The sequence below is a fragment of the Triturus cristatus genome, chromosome 7, assembly GCF_964204655.1.
Source record: "Triturus cristatus chromosome 7, aTriCri1.1, whole genome shotgun sequence".
NCBI lineage: Eukaryota > Metazoa > Chordata > Amphibia > Caudata > Salamandridae > Triturus > Triturus cristatus.
Genome location: NC_140590.1, coordinates 1745434149 through 1745450607, shown reverse-complemented (window position 1 = coordinate 1745450607; position 16459 = coordinate 1745434149). Strand labels below are relative to the sequence as shown.

At 43.8% G+C, this 16459-nt stretch overlaps 1 protein-coding gene across 1 annotated transcript in view; it reads left to right on the top strand.

Annotated features, from left to right (window-relative positions):
• Positions 1 to 16459, top strand: part of LOC146812981 (uncharacterized) — an 83700-nt gene that overhangs the window by 21210 nt on the left and 46031 nt on the right. Inside the window, exon 2 of the mRNA XM_085615236.1 lies at positions 8185 to 8323. Within this exon, the coding sequence (XP_085471362.1) occupies positions 8185 to 8323 (139 nt within the window). The remainder of the gene's footprint in view (positions 1 to 8184; positions 8324 to 16459) is intronic.

The window sequence follows — 16459 nt, the reverse complement described above, 5'->3', positions numbered from 1 at the left end:
GTTTCCGACACCATCTGTTCTTCCTGGTTAGGTTCCTGTCTACTTGACTTGTTCAGGTAGTTTTTTGGTAATTGTATTAGTGGAGGGTGAACCTAACCTTAAAACCTCTACTTCCCCCTTATGTTCTGATATGTACTGAAACGTACACTTTTCCATCACAGTTTTCCCCTGCGTTTTTGGCTGCCAAGGGTACATACTTCGTTTGCAATGACCGAGCATATACATGGTTGCCCCCTGATTTTTCGGGCACATGTTATATTGCAAATTTGCTACCGCCGACATTTACTGCTGCCTCTGATTATCACAAGACCAGAGTTGTGAGAGGCGTTGCTAGTCAGGAGGATACTACCGGTCAGGAGGTGGGAGATTTCTTCATGGGTTTCCTGCCGTTTTGGGGACCAATGGTCAATAGTAGGAACCTGAGACAACTGACCCGTGTAGTTGAATCAACTGTTAATATAACGGCTGGTGCCCTTGGTAATTTGACAGCTGAGCTCCAAGCGGATCGCCTCATGACTTTGCAGAACCACATGGTTTTAGATGTCATACTTGCAGACCGTGGTGGGGTATGTAGGGTCATCCAATCCAGCTGTTGCATTTTCATACCAGATAACGCTCCGACTGTCTATCAAGCCATCTCCAAACTGCATAAGATTTCCGAATCTATTCACGTGGATAAAGGAGATTGGTCATTGATGGGGTGGTTCTGGGAACTGATATCTGCCTGGGGATGGAAGATTCTGATGGTCATTGGAATGATCTTAGCCATTCTTTTCCTGTTCTGTCTATGTGTACAGTGTGCTCCTGCAATTTGTAGCCTCTGTGTTACGTCATGTGTGAGTAAACCTGTATCACGGGACGAGCTAAGCAATAGGATGATGCTACAGCAACATCTCCATGACCTTATGAATATAGACCCGGACTCAGATTAGTATGAGCATAGTTATTGCCTATGTAAGGGCAAAAGGAGGGTCTGTGGTACTTTAAAATTCGGAACCATGTTGGAGGCATGGCCCTATCATGCCGATTTTGGTATCAGCAAACCGCAAATGGCAAATGCGGTATGTACGAGTGTTTTCATCACGTTTCATCGATGAATTCACCTTGAATATGATACTACATATTGAATCCTCAGGTTCCATGTTAGAGCAGTAGCCATTTTGTGGTTGCCCTCACATAGGCTGCGCTTTTAGGCCATGCTTAGGCCTAAAGGACACGTACACCTTCTGATGACTTCTTTGTGACCTGTGCAAACTGACTCCGCTGCCCGGGGTCAGTCCTGTCCCACCAGTTCCTCTTACTACGGCCATATGGGATTAGCAACAGGGCTTGACACACCATAAAGTCTTTCTCCCATGCGTATCCTGAGTAATCCCTTTCACACCTAACCCTGTTTCCTGCTTTATGGCCTGTTTTTACGAGGAGGAGGTGCCCGCTTTTATTGGGGTCTACTGATATCTGATGAGGGTTGTGAGCCTTGCTGGGTAAATAATTGTGGGCTGGCCGAACTGAAATGTGGGAACGTCATCATGACTCTGCTTTTTCGTTTGTAATGTATACGTATGAATGACCATATCATAAAACGAGGAATGTTGGCCTGAAGCATAATATTTTGTATATAAGGAGAAGACTGGCTTTGTAAGTTTGAGCAGTCTCCTGAGAACATACCCGTGTGTACTTCTAGGATTGCTGTTACTGGCTGCAGCCAAGAATAAACGATCTTTGACTTTACCTAGAAGACTCTGTGTTTCTGTGGTCCAAGACAGGAAGAACTCAAAGTCGTCGGGTGCTTTCCCTGGCACCGCTGGGTTCTTAAAAACCCAGTACTTCAGGTTATTGTACAAAATGGGGTATTACCCAGAATGCCTTAGGCAGATTTATTAGGGATTTAATATTTACACACTGAGCCACTGGCCACCGAGTTGTGACCACAAAACTTCTCTGAATTGATGAGTACTTTTCATGCCTGTGATCAATATCTTGCTGCAGCAACAGCAAATGATGGACAAAATGCCAAATAAACATTCACCCCCTGTCTAGAGGTCTGGGTTAAATCCATTGTTCTTTTGCTCACTATACCAACCCAATTTGGACCCAACCATATGCAAATCAGTCTTGACCCTGCTCCTCATAGGAATAGTCCGGCCCGAACTGCCAAGCCGGATCCACCCTGGACCGCAGACAAGTAATAGGGCAATAAATGCTCCAGCAAAAATTAATAGACGGAATACTAAATAAACCAAACATTCACCCCCAGTCAAGAGATCTGGGTTAAATCCATCGTTCTTTTGATCACTACACCACCCCAGTTTGGACTCAGACATATGCAAATCAGTCTTGACCCTGCTCCTCATAAGAACAGTCCACCCCAAACTGCCAAGCTGGGTACTCCATGGACTTGAAAAAAGCGTCCTGGAACCGGTTTCGGGGTATCATACGATATCAGCCAGGCTAGCTGGAATCCAGTGGCACAGTGAGCAAGGGACCCACGTCTGGGCATACCCATCCCACTTAGGGCAAAAAATGCTGAATATAAATACACCCCCAGTCTAGAGAGCTTGGTAAAATCCACCCAAATATGGACCCAACCATATGCAAATCGGTCTTGACCCTGCTCCTCATGGGACCAGTCCAGCCCGAACTACCAAGCCGGGTCCTTCCTAGACCGTAAACAAGCATCCTGGGGCCGGTTTCGGGGTAGGGCCTGGCCTGGCAGTTCGAGCTGGACTGTTCTCGTAAGGTGCAGGGTCAAGACTGATTTGCATATGGCTGGGTCCAAACTGGGATAGCATAGTGATTAAACCCAGAACTCTTGACTGGAGGTAATTGGATGAAAAGCTTCAGCATTCTGTACATCCTTTTGTGTTTGGTGTGATCAATATCTTGGCATAATCACCACCCAGTACCACTGGGATTTGCAAATCTTTAACTAGTATCACTGACATGTTGATTAACACTGGGGGAACAGTTGCTATCTAAAACTTTGACTCCATCTAACATTTCCTGTACAAGTGGCAGTAGAACAGAATAAACTTTTATTCCCATTCAGCAAGCAGTCCATCTTAAGTGGGATGATTGTCTCCACTATTGCCGCTCTTTCTGCTTGTGGTTTTGAAGTTGTCTTCGAGACTCGGTTTCTAGATTCTCTCTGCCTTCACCTCATTGTTCGTTGAGGTGCCTTCAAATTACTCCCATCTTCATATTTATCTTGCCATTCTCACACCTCAGGTGGTCCGTGAATAGAGGGTTAACTATCCAACATTAATTTCAAGTTTATTAGGAAACAGCAGAACGTACCTGATTCCTGCCTCTTTTATCCTCCTCTTGACAAACGATGCTCTCTTTTGTTGAACTTCTGCAGTTGAAGTTTCCCAAAGTTCTGCCTTTCTGCAGAAATACACCTCAGTCCCTGGAGTGGGAGTGAATCCAGGAGCAGACTCCTGGTTGGTATTCTGTAGGCTCTCTCCAGTGTGGACAACGTAGAAAGTCCTGGGGAGCAAACCAATTATTCTTGAATGAGACCATAATCAGTGCCCTCCACTCCTTTCGGGAGGCCCACGCAAACTTTGTTGTGTACCCAGAAAAAAAGACATTTCAATGGAGTTTAGACCATTAAAGGAGAAAAACTCTTTGTTCTCTCAGTATACACACCCAGCCTCATCAGACCCCTGAACAGCCATTCTACCCACCCAGAGAGCAGAAAGCTTTGTTTTAGCTGTGGGCAATGACTTTAGATAAGTCTCACTGGTGACAACTACATACAAAGGAAGTGATGTAATCTTGCCACCATATATATAACTATGAAGTCTCGAAAAAGATGATCTAGGCATGGCTCCAACAATTATAGATTCTTAAAATGGGTCGGCCTATAGCAGAAGGAGTTCAAGAATATCCTGAGTATTGATAGACTCTCTCACTTTAAATTCTACTACTTCCTTCCCTACGTCTTTTGCTCTCTATCTTGATTCATGAACGCGTTTTAGGTCTGATTTCACCTTTTCCCAGACTTTGTGTGATCAAAGCTAAAAGAGCTTTCAGTGATAAAAAAATCGATTTAACAAACATCGATGGTCTAAATATTGACAGCAAAATATCGACAGCAAAAATATCGACTCCTATACCTTAACAGGTAAGTACAAAAATATTGAATCAAAAATATCTAGGTAAAAAATATAGATGTAAAAAATATCGATTAAAAAATATATATTAAAGAAAATAATATAGTGTAAATATATGAAATATTAATATTCTATTTAACAAAATAAATTAAATTTAATATACATGTTAACTAAATATAACAAATAAACATAATTTAAAAAATATAAGAACACAAACATAACTTTTGTTACAAATACATATATTTTCTTTAAAACAATTAATAAAATATCATTATTTAAGGTTTTAAACTTTAAAATTATATACAAATAATATATATATCTCAATAATTTCAAAGAAAAAAAAAACATTAAATAATAAATAAAAAACTTAAACTATTAAAACAAATTAAACTCACATTTCCCAATACAATAAGTGCGACAGTCGGGAAAGTGTTGAATAGCGAAATAATGAAATTTATTATTTCAACTCCAGTGAGTGCAACAGTAGGGAAAGTGTTGGATAGCGGAGGGGCAAAAATTACTATTCCCACTCCAAAGAGTGCAACAGTAGGGAGAGTGTTAGATAGTGGAGGGGTAAAAATGACTATTCCCACTGCAGTGAGTGCAAAAGTAGGGTAAGTGTTGGACAGCGAAGGAATTACATTTACTATTCCAACTCCAGTGAATGCAACAGTAGTGAAAATGTTGGATAGCGGAGGAGTAAAAACCCACTTGAACAAACTCTGGTGATAGAAGATTTGAACAGATAATCCTCATTAGGCCCTCTTAGGAGGGATTTTATTTGGATTTTGCAACTGTTATCATGTACATTTGTAATTTAATTACCGTATACCTGATGGTTTCTTTGCGTGAAAGCCTTTGATCAATATAGTGGGTCTGAGTTAGCTATGGTGACAAGCCAATGATTATGGCTTTAGGCCTGATTGGGCCAGTAGGATAATTTCTCAGATGCCATAGGTCTGAGCTGTTTACTATGAAAAGTTACGACAAAGTTAGGATTCCTCCGTCATTTATTATTAAATGCATATGTTAAAGCCAACTTACATTTAAGGGGGATTGTTATTGCATTGAGTTAAAGCCTTAAGGCATGCGTTTTGTTAGAGGAATTCTCATGGATTTACACATGTAGGCACGGATGTTCATTACCCCATTTGACAAACCCCAGGGGTAGAAGATTTTCACAGTAATAATTCTTGCAGGAAATCCCTTGGAAGGCCTGTCAGGCCTTTGGGCCAGTGTTCGTCTGCCATTGGTCTATATGACATGCTTTTACATTGAGCATGGAGCAGCTGGTCAGTCCACTTGAGCCACTGACTCTACTGCACAGTGAAGTCCAAGATTATCATAGTACAGATCAGAACATCCAGCTAAAAGCGGGTGCCTAGTTTGGCATGCCGGTCTTTTAGTTTTCCATTTTCTCCTTTTATAAGCCCCCTTTCAGCATTTAGCTGAGATATTTATATAGAAGCATATTTTCTTTTGTATACTTTTATTATTTTAATTTATCTTGAATATGTTGCTGAGTCTGTGTGTGTTTTATTGTGGTTGTGTAAGTGAGTAAATGCAAGAATAACTCAGGGGGTGGATGAACAGACAGAGTAGATGTATGATCACTTTGGGGTTGATTAGGATGGCGGTCGCAAATCATCCCGACCGCCATGGTAGCGGAAACTAACCGTTCGCTGGTACCGCGGCAAAACCGGCGGTCAAATTAGGATCAACCGCCACAAAATTCCGACCGCGGCGGAACGATACCATGAAAGACCGCCGGTAGCGGGCGGAGGTAGTGAAAATCCGGCAGTCGGATTTGCGGTGGAAACACACAAAACCGCCGCTAGGCCAGCATAGTGACCGCACGTAAAATTAGGATTCCATTGAGGTGACAGAGGGACGATCCGCTGTTTCTGACCGCCACGATCGCAAACAGTGATAAATGGGAGAGCCGGCGGAAGGGCTGTTGTATAGCCACTGCCACGGACGCTCCATGACAAATATGGCAGTCGACAAAAAAAACACACAACAAGGCCACCAAGTGCACACATCAAACTAGCTCAGTCCCCAAAAACACCTAACAAACCCCAATGACACACCCCTATGGCAACTTAAAAAATACAAAGCCCAAGACAACCAACACAACACACCTGACAGCAATACTCCATTTTGACACACCCACATAGCTGAGTATAAAACCAGCCCCTTCCCTGACCAGAATCCTTTGCACTACTCCAGCCCTGAAGGAACTAAACCCTGCAGCACATTGGATAGGCAAAACTCCACACATCTCACCAGCACAACAACACACACCCACACACACACACCACCTACACCACCCCGCCAGCCTCACAACTGCACCTCAAATCATTTGCACATCACACGCCATGGCACAAAAGAAAATGCCCAAATTTACTGCCAGTGAGTTGTCAGTCACGGCAGATGAGATAATCAGAGTAGAACCACAATTGTTTGGTCATCTGGTCCAACAGACACCATTAGCCACCAGAGCACAAATGTGGGCAAGGATAATCGACAAGGTCAATGCAGTAGGAGCCCGCGCACCCCGCGCACCAAGCAGGAAATCATGAAGCGGTGGCATGACCTGAAGAGTATGGTGAAACAGAAGAACTACAAGAACCGTCAGCTGGCTCAGATGACTGGTGGTGGCCTTCCCATTCCACCAAGAACATTCACTGCATGGGAGGAGAAGGTGCTTGCCATACTGCATCCAGAGAGTCTCACAGGAGTACCTGGGGAGTGGAGGCTGGTAAGTATAAACAAATGTCTACCATCACACTGCAATGTACTGTCATGCACAACTACAAAGCTACACCTCCCTGGCCCAATTCCATTCATGTGCGCCGCACTCTCCCCAACACATGTCTCATAGATCCAACATTCACTCCCTCAGATTCACCCCAAAGGTAGCTAGCAACAGTACCATGGGGGCATGTGTACAGGCAGCCAGCACTACAACTCCCAACAGGCCCCATTGTCCCACAGCTCAGCAAGATAGAACACTCCCCCCAGCCAGAAGCCTGTGGCAGCCATTGTATCTCATCAACCAAACTTACAGATAGGTAGCCATCGTAACAGGGAGGGGGGTTTGGGGGTGGGAGGCCTGCACTACAGCTCTCAACAGTCCCCCATGTCCCACTCCTGAGCAGGATGTAGCACTCCACCACACCCCGAAGCATGTGGCAGCCATTGTATCACAACAACCAAACTTACAGGTAGGTAGCCACCTTCACATGTAGGGGTGTTTGGGGGTGGGAGGCCTGTACTACAACTCCCACCAGGCCCCCCTGTCCCACCCCTGAGCAGGATGTAGCACTCCACCACACCCAGAAGCATGTGGCAGCCATTGTATTTTTCACCGTCACCTAACAGGTAGGTAGCCATCATCACAGAGAGGGGGTTTGGTGGTTTGAGGCTTGCACCACAACTTCCACCAGCCCCCCCCATACAACCCCTGAGCAGGATATAGCACTCCACCACACACCCAGAGAGATGTGTCAGACATTCCACCCAAATGTGACAAATGAACAGGTAAGTAGAAAGTGAATGCACCCCCCCATTCCTCTCAAAAAGCATGGAGCCATATGACAACACCAGTCCTCACATCCCACCAAAATTGACACAGATCCAACAGCCAGATACAGGGTGCAGACAGCTAAGCGTATGTAACTTTCACAGCAACCAAAGTGTGACTCACCAAGTCACATGTTGAAGAAATTCAGGGCACAATCATGCACAGCACTGAATGCTATCTGTAAGTTCCATGGGAGCAGAGCTTGAAGGACCATATGAAAACGAAGCAAGCTTGGTCTGTAGTACAAATAAAGCAATGCACATGACATGACAAAGGTATGCATGAGATAACAATGGCGAGTTCATGCACAGATGTAACACCTGCCAGGCAGAGTAATCAGCAAAGATGCTTCACATAAAGTCGTTGTGCCGCTAGTCGTTAGATGACAACATGTACTCGTAATCACAAAATCTGCACGTGGCGCATGGTATCTATTGACATGTCACACCATGGACAAGTAATTTCCCCTCTGTCCCACAGGTGACCAAGAACTGACAGCAGAGGATGATGAAACCAACCTGCAGAGCCAGTCTCCACCCCGAAACATGGACTCTCTAAAGATGGGTTTCGAGGATGCGGAGCAAGAAGCCGGCCCATCAGGCATGCCAGGGCGCAACAGGTCGCAGGACCCCACTGACCCCCCCGCCACCACATCAGAAACAAAAACTATGCTGACACCTGCTGTAATCATCTGTGCGGCCTCCACCACCACCACCAGTGCTGCCTGCAACACTCTCCCTGCCTCAGAGGATGACCACCCCACCCCACCAACTGAGGAGGGCAGGGATAGTAGGCGGGTGCGTAGAGTGGTGATGCCACAGGTCCATTACAGCAGGGCAGGTGGGAGGGCAAGTGGGAGTCAAACACAACCGGACACTGGGACCGAAGCCCTGGCCAACATTGCTAAAGTACTTGGGGCCTATGAACGAGCCCAGGGACAAATGGGCCAGGCTTGGGAAGATTCCAGTGAGCCTGCTGCTGAGGTCCATAGACACCCACATGGGCCAATTCGTGGACCTCTTGGGGAATCTCGTGGCGGCACTGAGAGACAGGCCTACGGCCCAAACAACAGCTCCACCTCCCTCCAGTGACCCGCAGAATGACAGTTTCCCAACCACCCCTGCAGACACAGAGAGGGGGGGGGGGAGTCCTCAGACCACACTGGGTCCGCAGCAGAGGCCCTCCCTGCCAAACGATCAAGGGGCTGTCCAAAGAGATCCCGTAGCAAAGCACCAGCCAAACGCCAGTCAAGGAGCCAGCCATGATGGCACTCCTCTTCACTATTGCATTGACTTTGTTGACTGTCCTTCCCCACACTGCCAGGTTAATGGCATCCGTCTGTTGGACTGGGTCACTACATCAATGTGGTGACTACTCGATTGTCTCATCTTCCATCACTGCCAACTCATCGATTCCCTATTCACCTTTTTGTAAATATTCACTTTCCTGTCACATATACCCATTGTAAATAAACACTCCTTATACACCTATGTTTTCGAATCTGCTCCATGTTTATCACAGGATGTACAATGTTGACCATGATTTAACGCTGGGCGTAGTTTGCATATTAGTGCTATGCGCAGCTACGCAAAGTGCACTTCGCACTACGCGAGATACGCATAACACTATGCGAACTGCGTAGTGCGCTGTTCGGGATGATTGCACAGTGCAGGATGCTTGTCCGCACTGGGCAATCATTGAAAACAGCATCTCACACAGTGCGAGCTGTCGTTTTCTGCCGCTCAAGTAGATTTTTACTCGAGCGGCAGCTTTCTCAACGCAGACCGGTAGTTTCTCATCGCGAGCGGTCGCGAGCATACGTGACCACTCACAATGAGAAACCTGACCCCCCCCGTTGAGAATTTCGCCGGGAGGTTTATTTTCCAGGCTCGCGATCGCCAACTTGATGTTGCTGATCGCGAATGAGGAAAAAGTCTTGAAGGGATGTAATTTTGCTCGCTCGCGGTCTCCAACTTGACGTTGAGGACCGCGAGCGAGCAAAAAATGCCCGCTACGCGTATTTGCACTGTGCTACGTGCAATTCGCGTAGGGCGAAGTAGCACAAACTATGCGAGCGTAGCGTAGTTGGCCACCCAGGGTTACCATGATTACAATGTACCAGAAATACGGGTTGTTTGTAGGCAATGAGAGGCTGAGGGGACCTAGGAAAACACAAGATAACAATATTCACTTGTCAGGCGGTGGCATCACATCCGTTACACAACACTGGTCATCAAGTACTCCAATCTGCACACATTACAATGAGCAACAGTACCGACATAGACATCCTGTAGCTGTGCATAACTACCCTGTCCCAGAAACATCAGCAGCCAGCACAGAGCCAACAACAGGCAGCAGTCACAAAGCTATCCTAGGCCTTTTCACCAACAACAACATCAGCAGACAATGGCCCCGTTGTATGTTTTCACTCACCTTCAAGGGAAGTAGCGGTTGATGAGCTGTTGACGCAGGTCAACACCTTCCTCCTCTCCACTATCCTTATCACTGGACATGTGTGGGTTTGCAGGTGGGGCCCTCGGCTGCCCATCAGCATCCAGGATCAGGGGGATCTCCTCGTACATGGCCAGGTTGTGGAGCATGCAGCATTCAACTACAATCTGACACACCTTTTTGGGAGAGTACATCAGTCTTGTCCAGGCAGCGAAATCGTGACTTCAGGAGACCAAAAGTACACTCCACCACACAACGTGTCCTCCCATGGGCATTATTGTAGCGGACTTCTGCCGGGTTCCTAGGATTCCGCAGTGGGCTCAGCAACCAAGGCCGGTTGGGATATGCAGAGTCACCTAGGTGTGAGATACACAGACCGATTTTGTGATATAACTGTGGCAGAGGACAGCATGTCACACATACAGCACACTACTTGACTTTCCGTACTCACCCCCAATCCATGCATGCTCCGGAAGCAGATTTGCCATCAGCTGTGACACAATGCTGTTACGCAGGATGGACGAGTCATGGACAGAGCAAGGAAATTTGGCACAGACGCGTGAGATCATCATATCCGCCTGGCACACCACTTGCACATTGATAAAATGGAAATGTTTCCTATTCCTGTAAATGTGCTCATGTGCCTGTGGTGGAACCAGGCCAACATGCGTGTAGTCAATGGCACCAACAACATTAGGGATGTGCCCTAGGGCATAAAAATCACCCTTCACAGCCGCCAATTCATGCCTCCTGGGGAAATGGATGTTTCTGTCCTTGTAGGTCATCATAGCGGACAGGACATCACGTAGCACCATGTTGAACGTAGGTTACAACATCCCACCTGCGGTGGTCACCGTGTACTGGAATGAACCAGTAGCAAATAAATGCAGGGCCGCCATCACCCTACACGTTGGTGTCAAAGCAGTCGGATACGTTCTGCGAGGCCGAAGGTGGGGCTCCAACGGGGCACATAGTTCTTGTAGGGTGGGTCGATCCAGACGGAATTTCCGTATGACATCCTCATCCTCTATGTCCCCCAGCACTGTGAAGGGACGATGCACATTTGGTCGCCTCCTAGGCGAGATGAAAGGGGACATATGTCATTGCAATCCACCATGAGCTGTGTCCAACATCTTACGTTTTGACTGACACAACGCCAACAATGACTGGCATCACATTTCAGCTTATATCACAACTTACATGTAGGCACACCTTCAGCTAAACTAGTCGTACACTTGTCCACTCTTCACTCAGTGAGTACCTCCAAAACAAAATCTGACTATGTGAATGCCCAAAGGTATATTTCGATATCTTGCATAACCAGCTCTAAGAGTAATTTATACAGCATATGTGTGAAACAGCAACACTACTGGTTCCTACCTAGCTGCTATACCTGCCACACCTTCTTGTGTAAGTTGAACAGGGCACACATCAACAACACAATGAGCACAGTCTGTGCATTCAGATCCAGTATGTACATGAGTAAAGCAAACTACACAGTGAAATATGGACATTGTGTAGTCAGACATTCATCACTGTGTGTTGCTTAGCCATATCACACATTGACATGTGTACCTATTGGAGAGTCCATCACGACACTGATCTGTGTACATGCCCAGCAATATCATAAGTGACATGTGAGGGAGTACATGCCAATGTTTTCAATCATTTGCACAAACATGGGATGAGTAGTCAGCAGTGGGCTCAATGTTACATTGGCATTGTGTGCACTATTTTGTGCCATAAATCAGGTGTCTACTGTGCACTGTTGAGGACTGCAGTCAGAGAAATGTCCCCCTATGGGCAGATAATTTTATCAAAACACTCACTTACATCAGAACCAAACAATCACCAGAACAAAACACCAACAACGTCAATAGGCCAAGTGTTTACAATGCAAATTATTTATTGTCTTTAAATCAGGAGTTTTCCTAACATTTATTCATCTACAGTAAATGATCACGTGATTTATTCAAAAAGGTTCAAAACAATCTTCAAAAGGTTAAAAAGGTTAAAAAACATTTAATACATACATTGCAAAATAGGAGAGAGCCAGCAAGAAAGATACTTTCTTATCAAAACTAAAGGCCAGAACATTAGATCAAGATCATTCTTCATACACAGAATAGTTATTCTCAATACTTCATTTTTAGAGTGACAAATGTCTCCACAATCTACAGTCTGCCTTCTTAGTCTTGCGTCAACGCGTTTTGGTGGATATCACTGATTAAAGACCACCTTCAGGACACAAAATAACCTCTCCCGTCTATGATATTCAATCTATATCGAATACTAGAATATCAATACAACAAACAGTTAGCCTATAAAATATCTACACTTTAAAAACATGCATTTTAGAAATGTATCCTCATACAAAAAATCACAGGCAACTCATGATACATAAATTCAACACACTAAAAAAGAAAGCATCATTAAAACAGCATCATTACAAAAGACAATTGGCCTATCGCAGGTGTATGTCTAATAGAAGAGAGTAATAAAGTAGGAGAAAATAGGATTTTTATCCTGGTGATACATTCAACATACATTCGTACAAGAGTTAACCATTCATTACTGGTAGATGCTATAATTTTATCCAAGTTACATTTCTGCAATAAATATTTCAAATGGCTTTGTTAATACCTGAATAAATGCTACTAAGAACATCCAGTTAGTGTTGCATGCAGGAAACCTTGCAAGATACTGTAGGAGGACTAAAATCTCTCACTAAGGCGGTACATAAGATCTGGCCAATCAATTTCTGGAAGGAGAAGGGGACCCTTATTCAATATGAACCCTTTTTGTAACAGGATCAAAGTGATTGCAAAACCTCAGATCGAGTAATCTCAAAAAATGACCTGCCAGTAATTATCCTGATGCTTTTTAGGCAGAATAATCAGGAGCATAAATCTGCAATTAATTGAATAAATAAAAGAGATTTTAGGCTTTTGTAGCACTATCCGATTTACTGTGTTTACAACATTCTTGGGAGTTTTCTTTAAAATCTGCCAGAACGCAAGGCTTCTAGAATTGTATTTCTCAGTTCTTATATTCAATGCCCATTGTTTCTTTAGGGATTTATTAGATGCTAAAAAAACGACAAAGAGGGTAATATGTTACAAAGTTTACTCATTCACTAATCAATGTATTAATATTTGGGTAATATTACATACACCCGGGTTGGCCTTGCTTTTATTTCTGACATAATAGGTTCACGAGTATCCCTCCTTGCATTAGTAGCTGAACATAGTCCCCGGAAATAAGCTATCCATGCGGACATCCTTTGTGTCAACTTTGAGTTATGGAGCAGCCTCTGTACTCCTTAAACTCCGGTAAACTATACCCTTGGACATTCCACTCCATAACATCTATTTATCTAAATCCAAAACCCGCCTAAGTCGTACTAATACTACAAAACCATCCCAGAATACAATTAACTTATCCATACTACTTTGATACAATGCAATACTGGCGCGGTCAATAAGAGACCATCTGCTGTGTGAATCTTCCTATACCTTACCTACAATACGGGCAAAACGGCTTCTTGAATAGTAGCTGCTCCGTGGTTCAGGATATCTGAGCCCCACGGTGATCGCGGACCTTATATCTACGCTATCGCTGTGGTTAATTGCAGGGATAGTATACAGCTGCGTATTCTTGCCGAGTCAAACAAATCTCGTCATAACTTCGGCGGCCATCTTAACCTTCCCTTTCACACTGTAGAAACCTATCAAGTGATGGTATCTTACCTCCTATCGTTATCTTTGTAATCATTGTGCCTCCATACTAACATATTAACAAGCCTTCACATTTAGTCTATTCCTACTTCTCTAATTTGTTTATTTTTCTTGTACCATCCCGTTGTTAAAACCTTACAACCTAATTAAAACCTACTGTCTTCGACTTTTTTTGCAGTTGAAAATCTCGCCACTTCTCATAGTTTAATTTGCGAGTGATTGCTGCTATATTTACTTATTCAGCATGCTCGGTAATGCTAGTCACGTGATCAAAATGTACATAGCTATCCTAGTGCCTACACGACGGCCATCTTAACCTGCCCAAGGTGTAATACTCAATTCTATAAAATCTCATTTGCCAACCTATGCAACCCTCTAAACATCAAAGGATGTAGAACAATTGGTTACATAAACTTATTAGATGATTTACACTCTGCTGCCCGCAAACACAAGCAAAAAACCTACTGGGTCTCTAGCCTACATGAGTACTCTCTCTTTACTACTCTCAATTAACTAAACTGCATACTTGCGCACGATATAAGCAGAGCTGCAAATACAGCAATTCACCCAATAAGGCGGTCCCATTCTTCTTTAGAATTCAGGCCATTACGAACAGTGTTGAAGCGAGAAATAAACCATTGCTCTCTTGCTTTTCGTTTCTGCTCCACATCACCCCCAAGGGCCCCTATCCAGATTTTCTCTAAAATGAACCATTCAATATCTGAATCATTATGGCCCATCTCCATAAAGTGTGACACTAATGGAGCATTTGTTTTCTTAGTTCTAATGGCTGAGCGATGTTCTTGGAGTCTGATCCGGAGCTCCCTACCAGTTTCTCCTACGTAGCCCTTACCACATGGGCATCGCAGAAAGTATACTATATTTCTGCTCCTGCAATTGTTAAGTGATCTAGAGTTAACATGGCAACCATTATGTTCCAGACTTTTAGATTCTATGTATAGTGCACACACATTACATGTGCCACATTTAACATTCCCTATTGCTCGTCTTCCATCCAATGTGGTTTGTGTATTTCCTTGGATTTCCCTATAAGTATGCACTAGCTCATTCTTCAAATTCTTATTTCTTTTGAATGCAAAAATGGGTCTGTCTAAATTGTTCTCTTCTTCATTGTTGATGATGTGCCAATTACTGTTTATAACGTTTTTAATTCTATTGCTGATATGGGAGCAGTTACTAACAAATACCACTTTATCAAAATGCCTTTTTTTTTCAAAAGTCTTGTAAAGCATAGCCTCCCTATTATAAATTTGTGCTCGTTTGTATGAGTGCGAAATTAGCTTCTTGGGATAACCCCTATCTTTAAACTTCTTTTTCATAGTTTCAGCATGTTTGTAGAAATCCTTGAGGTCAGAACAATTTCTCCGAAGTCGGAGAAATTGACTGAACGGGATATTGTCCCTTTGGGATTTATGGTGGAAACTGGAGTAAGGTGTTTTTCTCAATAGGTTTTGTATAAAGTTCCGCCCCCAAGATCCCGTCCTCTTTCTTAATAGTGAAGTCAAGAAAGTCCACTTTGGTCCTATTATATTGGGACGTGAATTTCAAATTGGAGTCGCCCATATTTAACCAGAGTAAAAACTCTTCTAACTGGACCTCATCTCCGTCCCAAATAAAGAAAATATCATCAATGTAGCGGTACCAGCCCGCTACATTTTCAAATAACGGGGCAAGTTCATTATAGATATGTTTATTGTCAAACTCCCCTCCATGCTGGTACCCTTCTTTTGTTTAAACAACTGCTCCCTGAACAAAAAAATATTATTCAATAAGACCATCCTGGCACATTCAACCACAAAGTTTTTTTCTGCCTCTTCCAGTACAGTGTCATTAATGGCCCTACAAACAGCCTCAACTGTTGTCTCCTGTGGAATGTTCGTGTAGAGCAACTCAATGTCCAGGGTGATCAGACACTGAGTCTCTCCACAGAACGGCTTACCTTCAATCAAAGAAATCATATGTGATGAATCTCTAACATATGATCTTAAGCCCATCACAATAGGGCGTAAGAAATGATTGACATATTCACTTAGGGGCTCTGTTAATTCATTGATGCTACTCACTATAGGTCTCATTGGGGGGTCGTCCTGATTTGTATATATTTTCGGTAGGCCACATAAGGCAGCAATCTTAGGTTCTTCATTATGCAAGAATTTAAATTCCTCCTCGCAAATCCATTTATTGTCCTTTGCCTCACTAAGAAGCGCCAGACAGTCCCTGGTCAAAGTTGCTAGTTGACTTCTATTAACTGGTTCATAGTATTCTCTCACCTTAAGCATTTCCTCCATTCTGTGTTCAAATACGTGGTATTGAAAACCACTACCCCACCACCCTTGTCAGCTGACTTTATTGTTAGCTGCAAATCATCTTTTAAAGACTTTAAGGCCGTCTTTTCATCTCTACTCATATTTTCTTCAAACCGCCTAGAATTTTCAGATAAAATATTTTGTACACCGCTTTCTACAGCCCTCTCAAAGGTCTCATGGTTCTTGCCTACCATATCTAATGTTGGGGTAAAATTAGACTTAGGTTTAAGGCCAGATTTA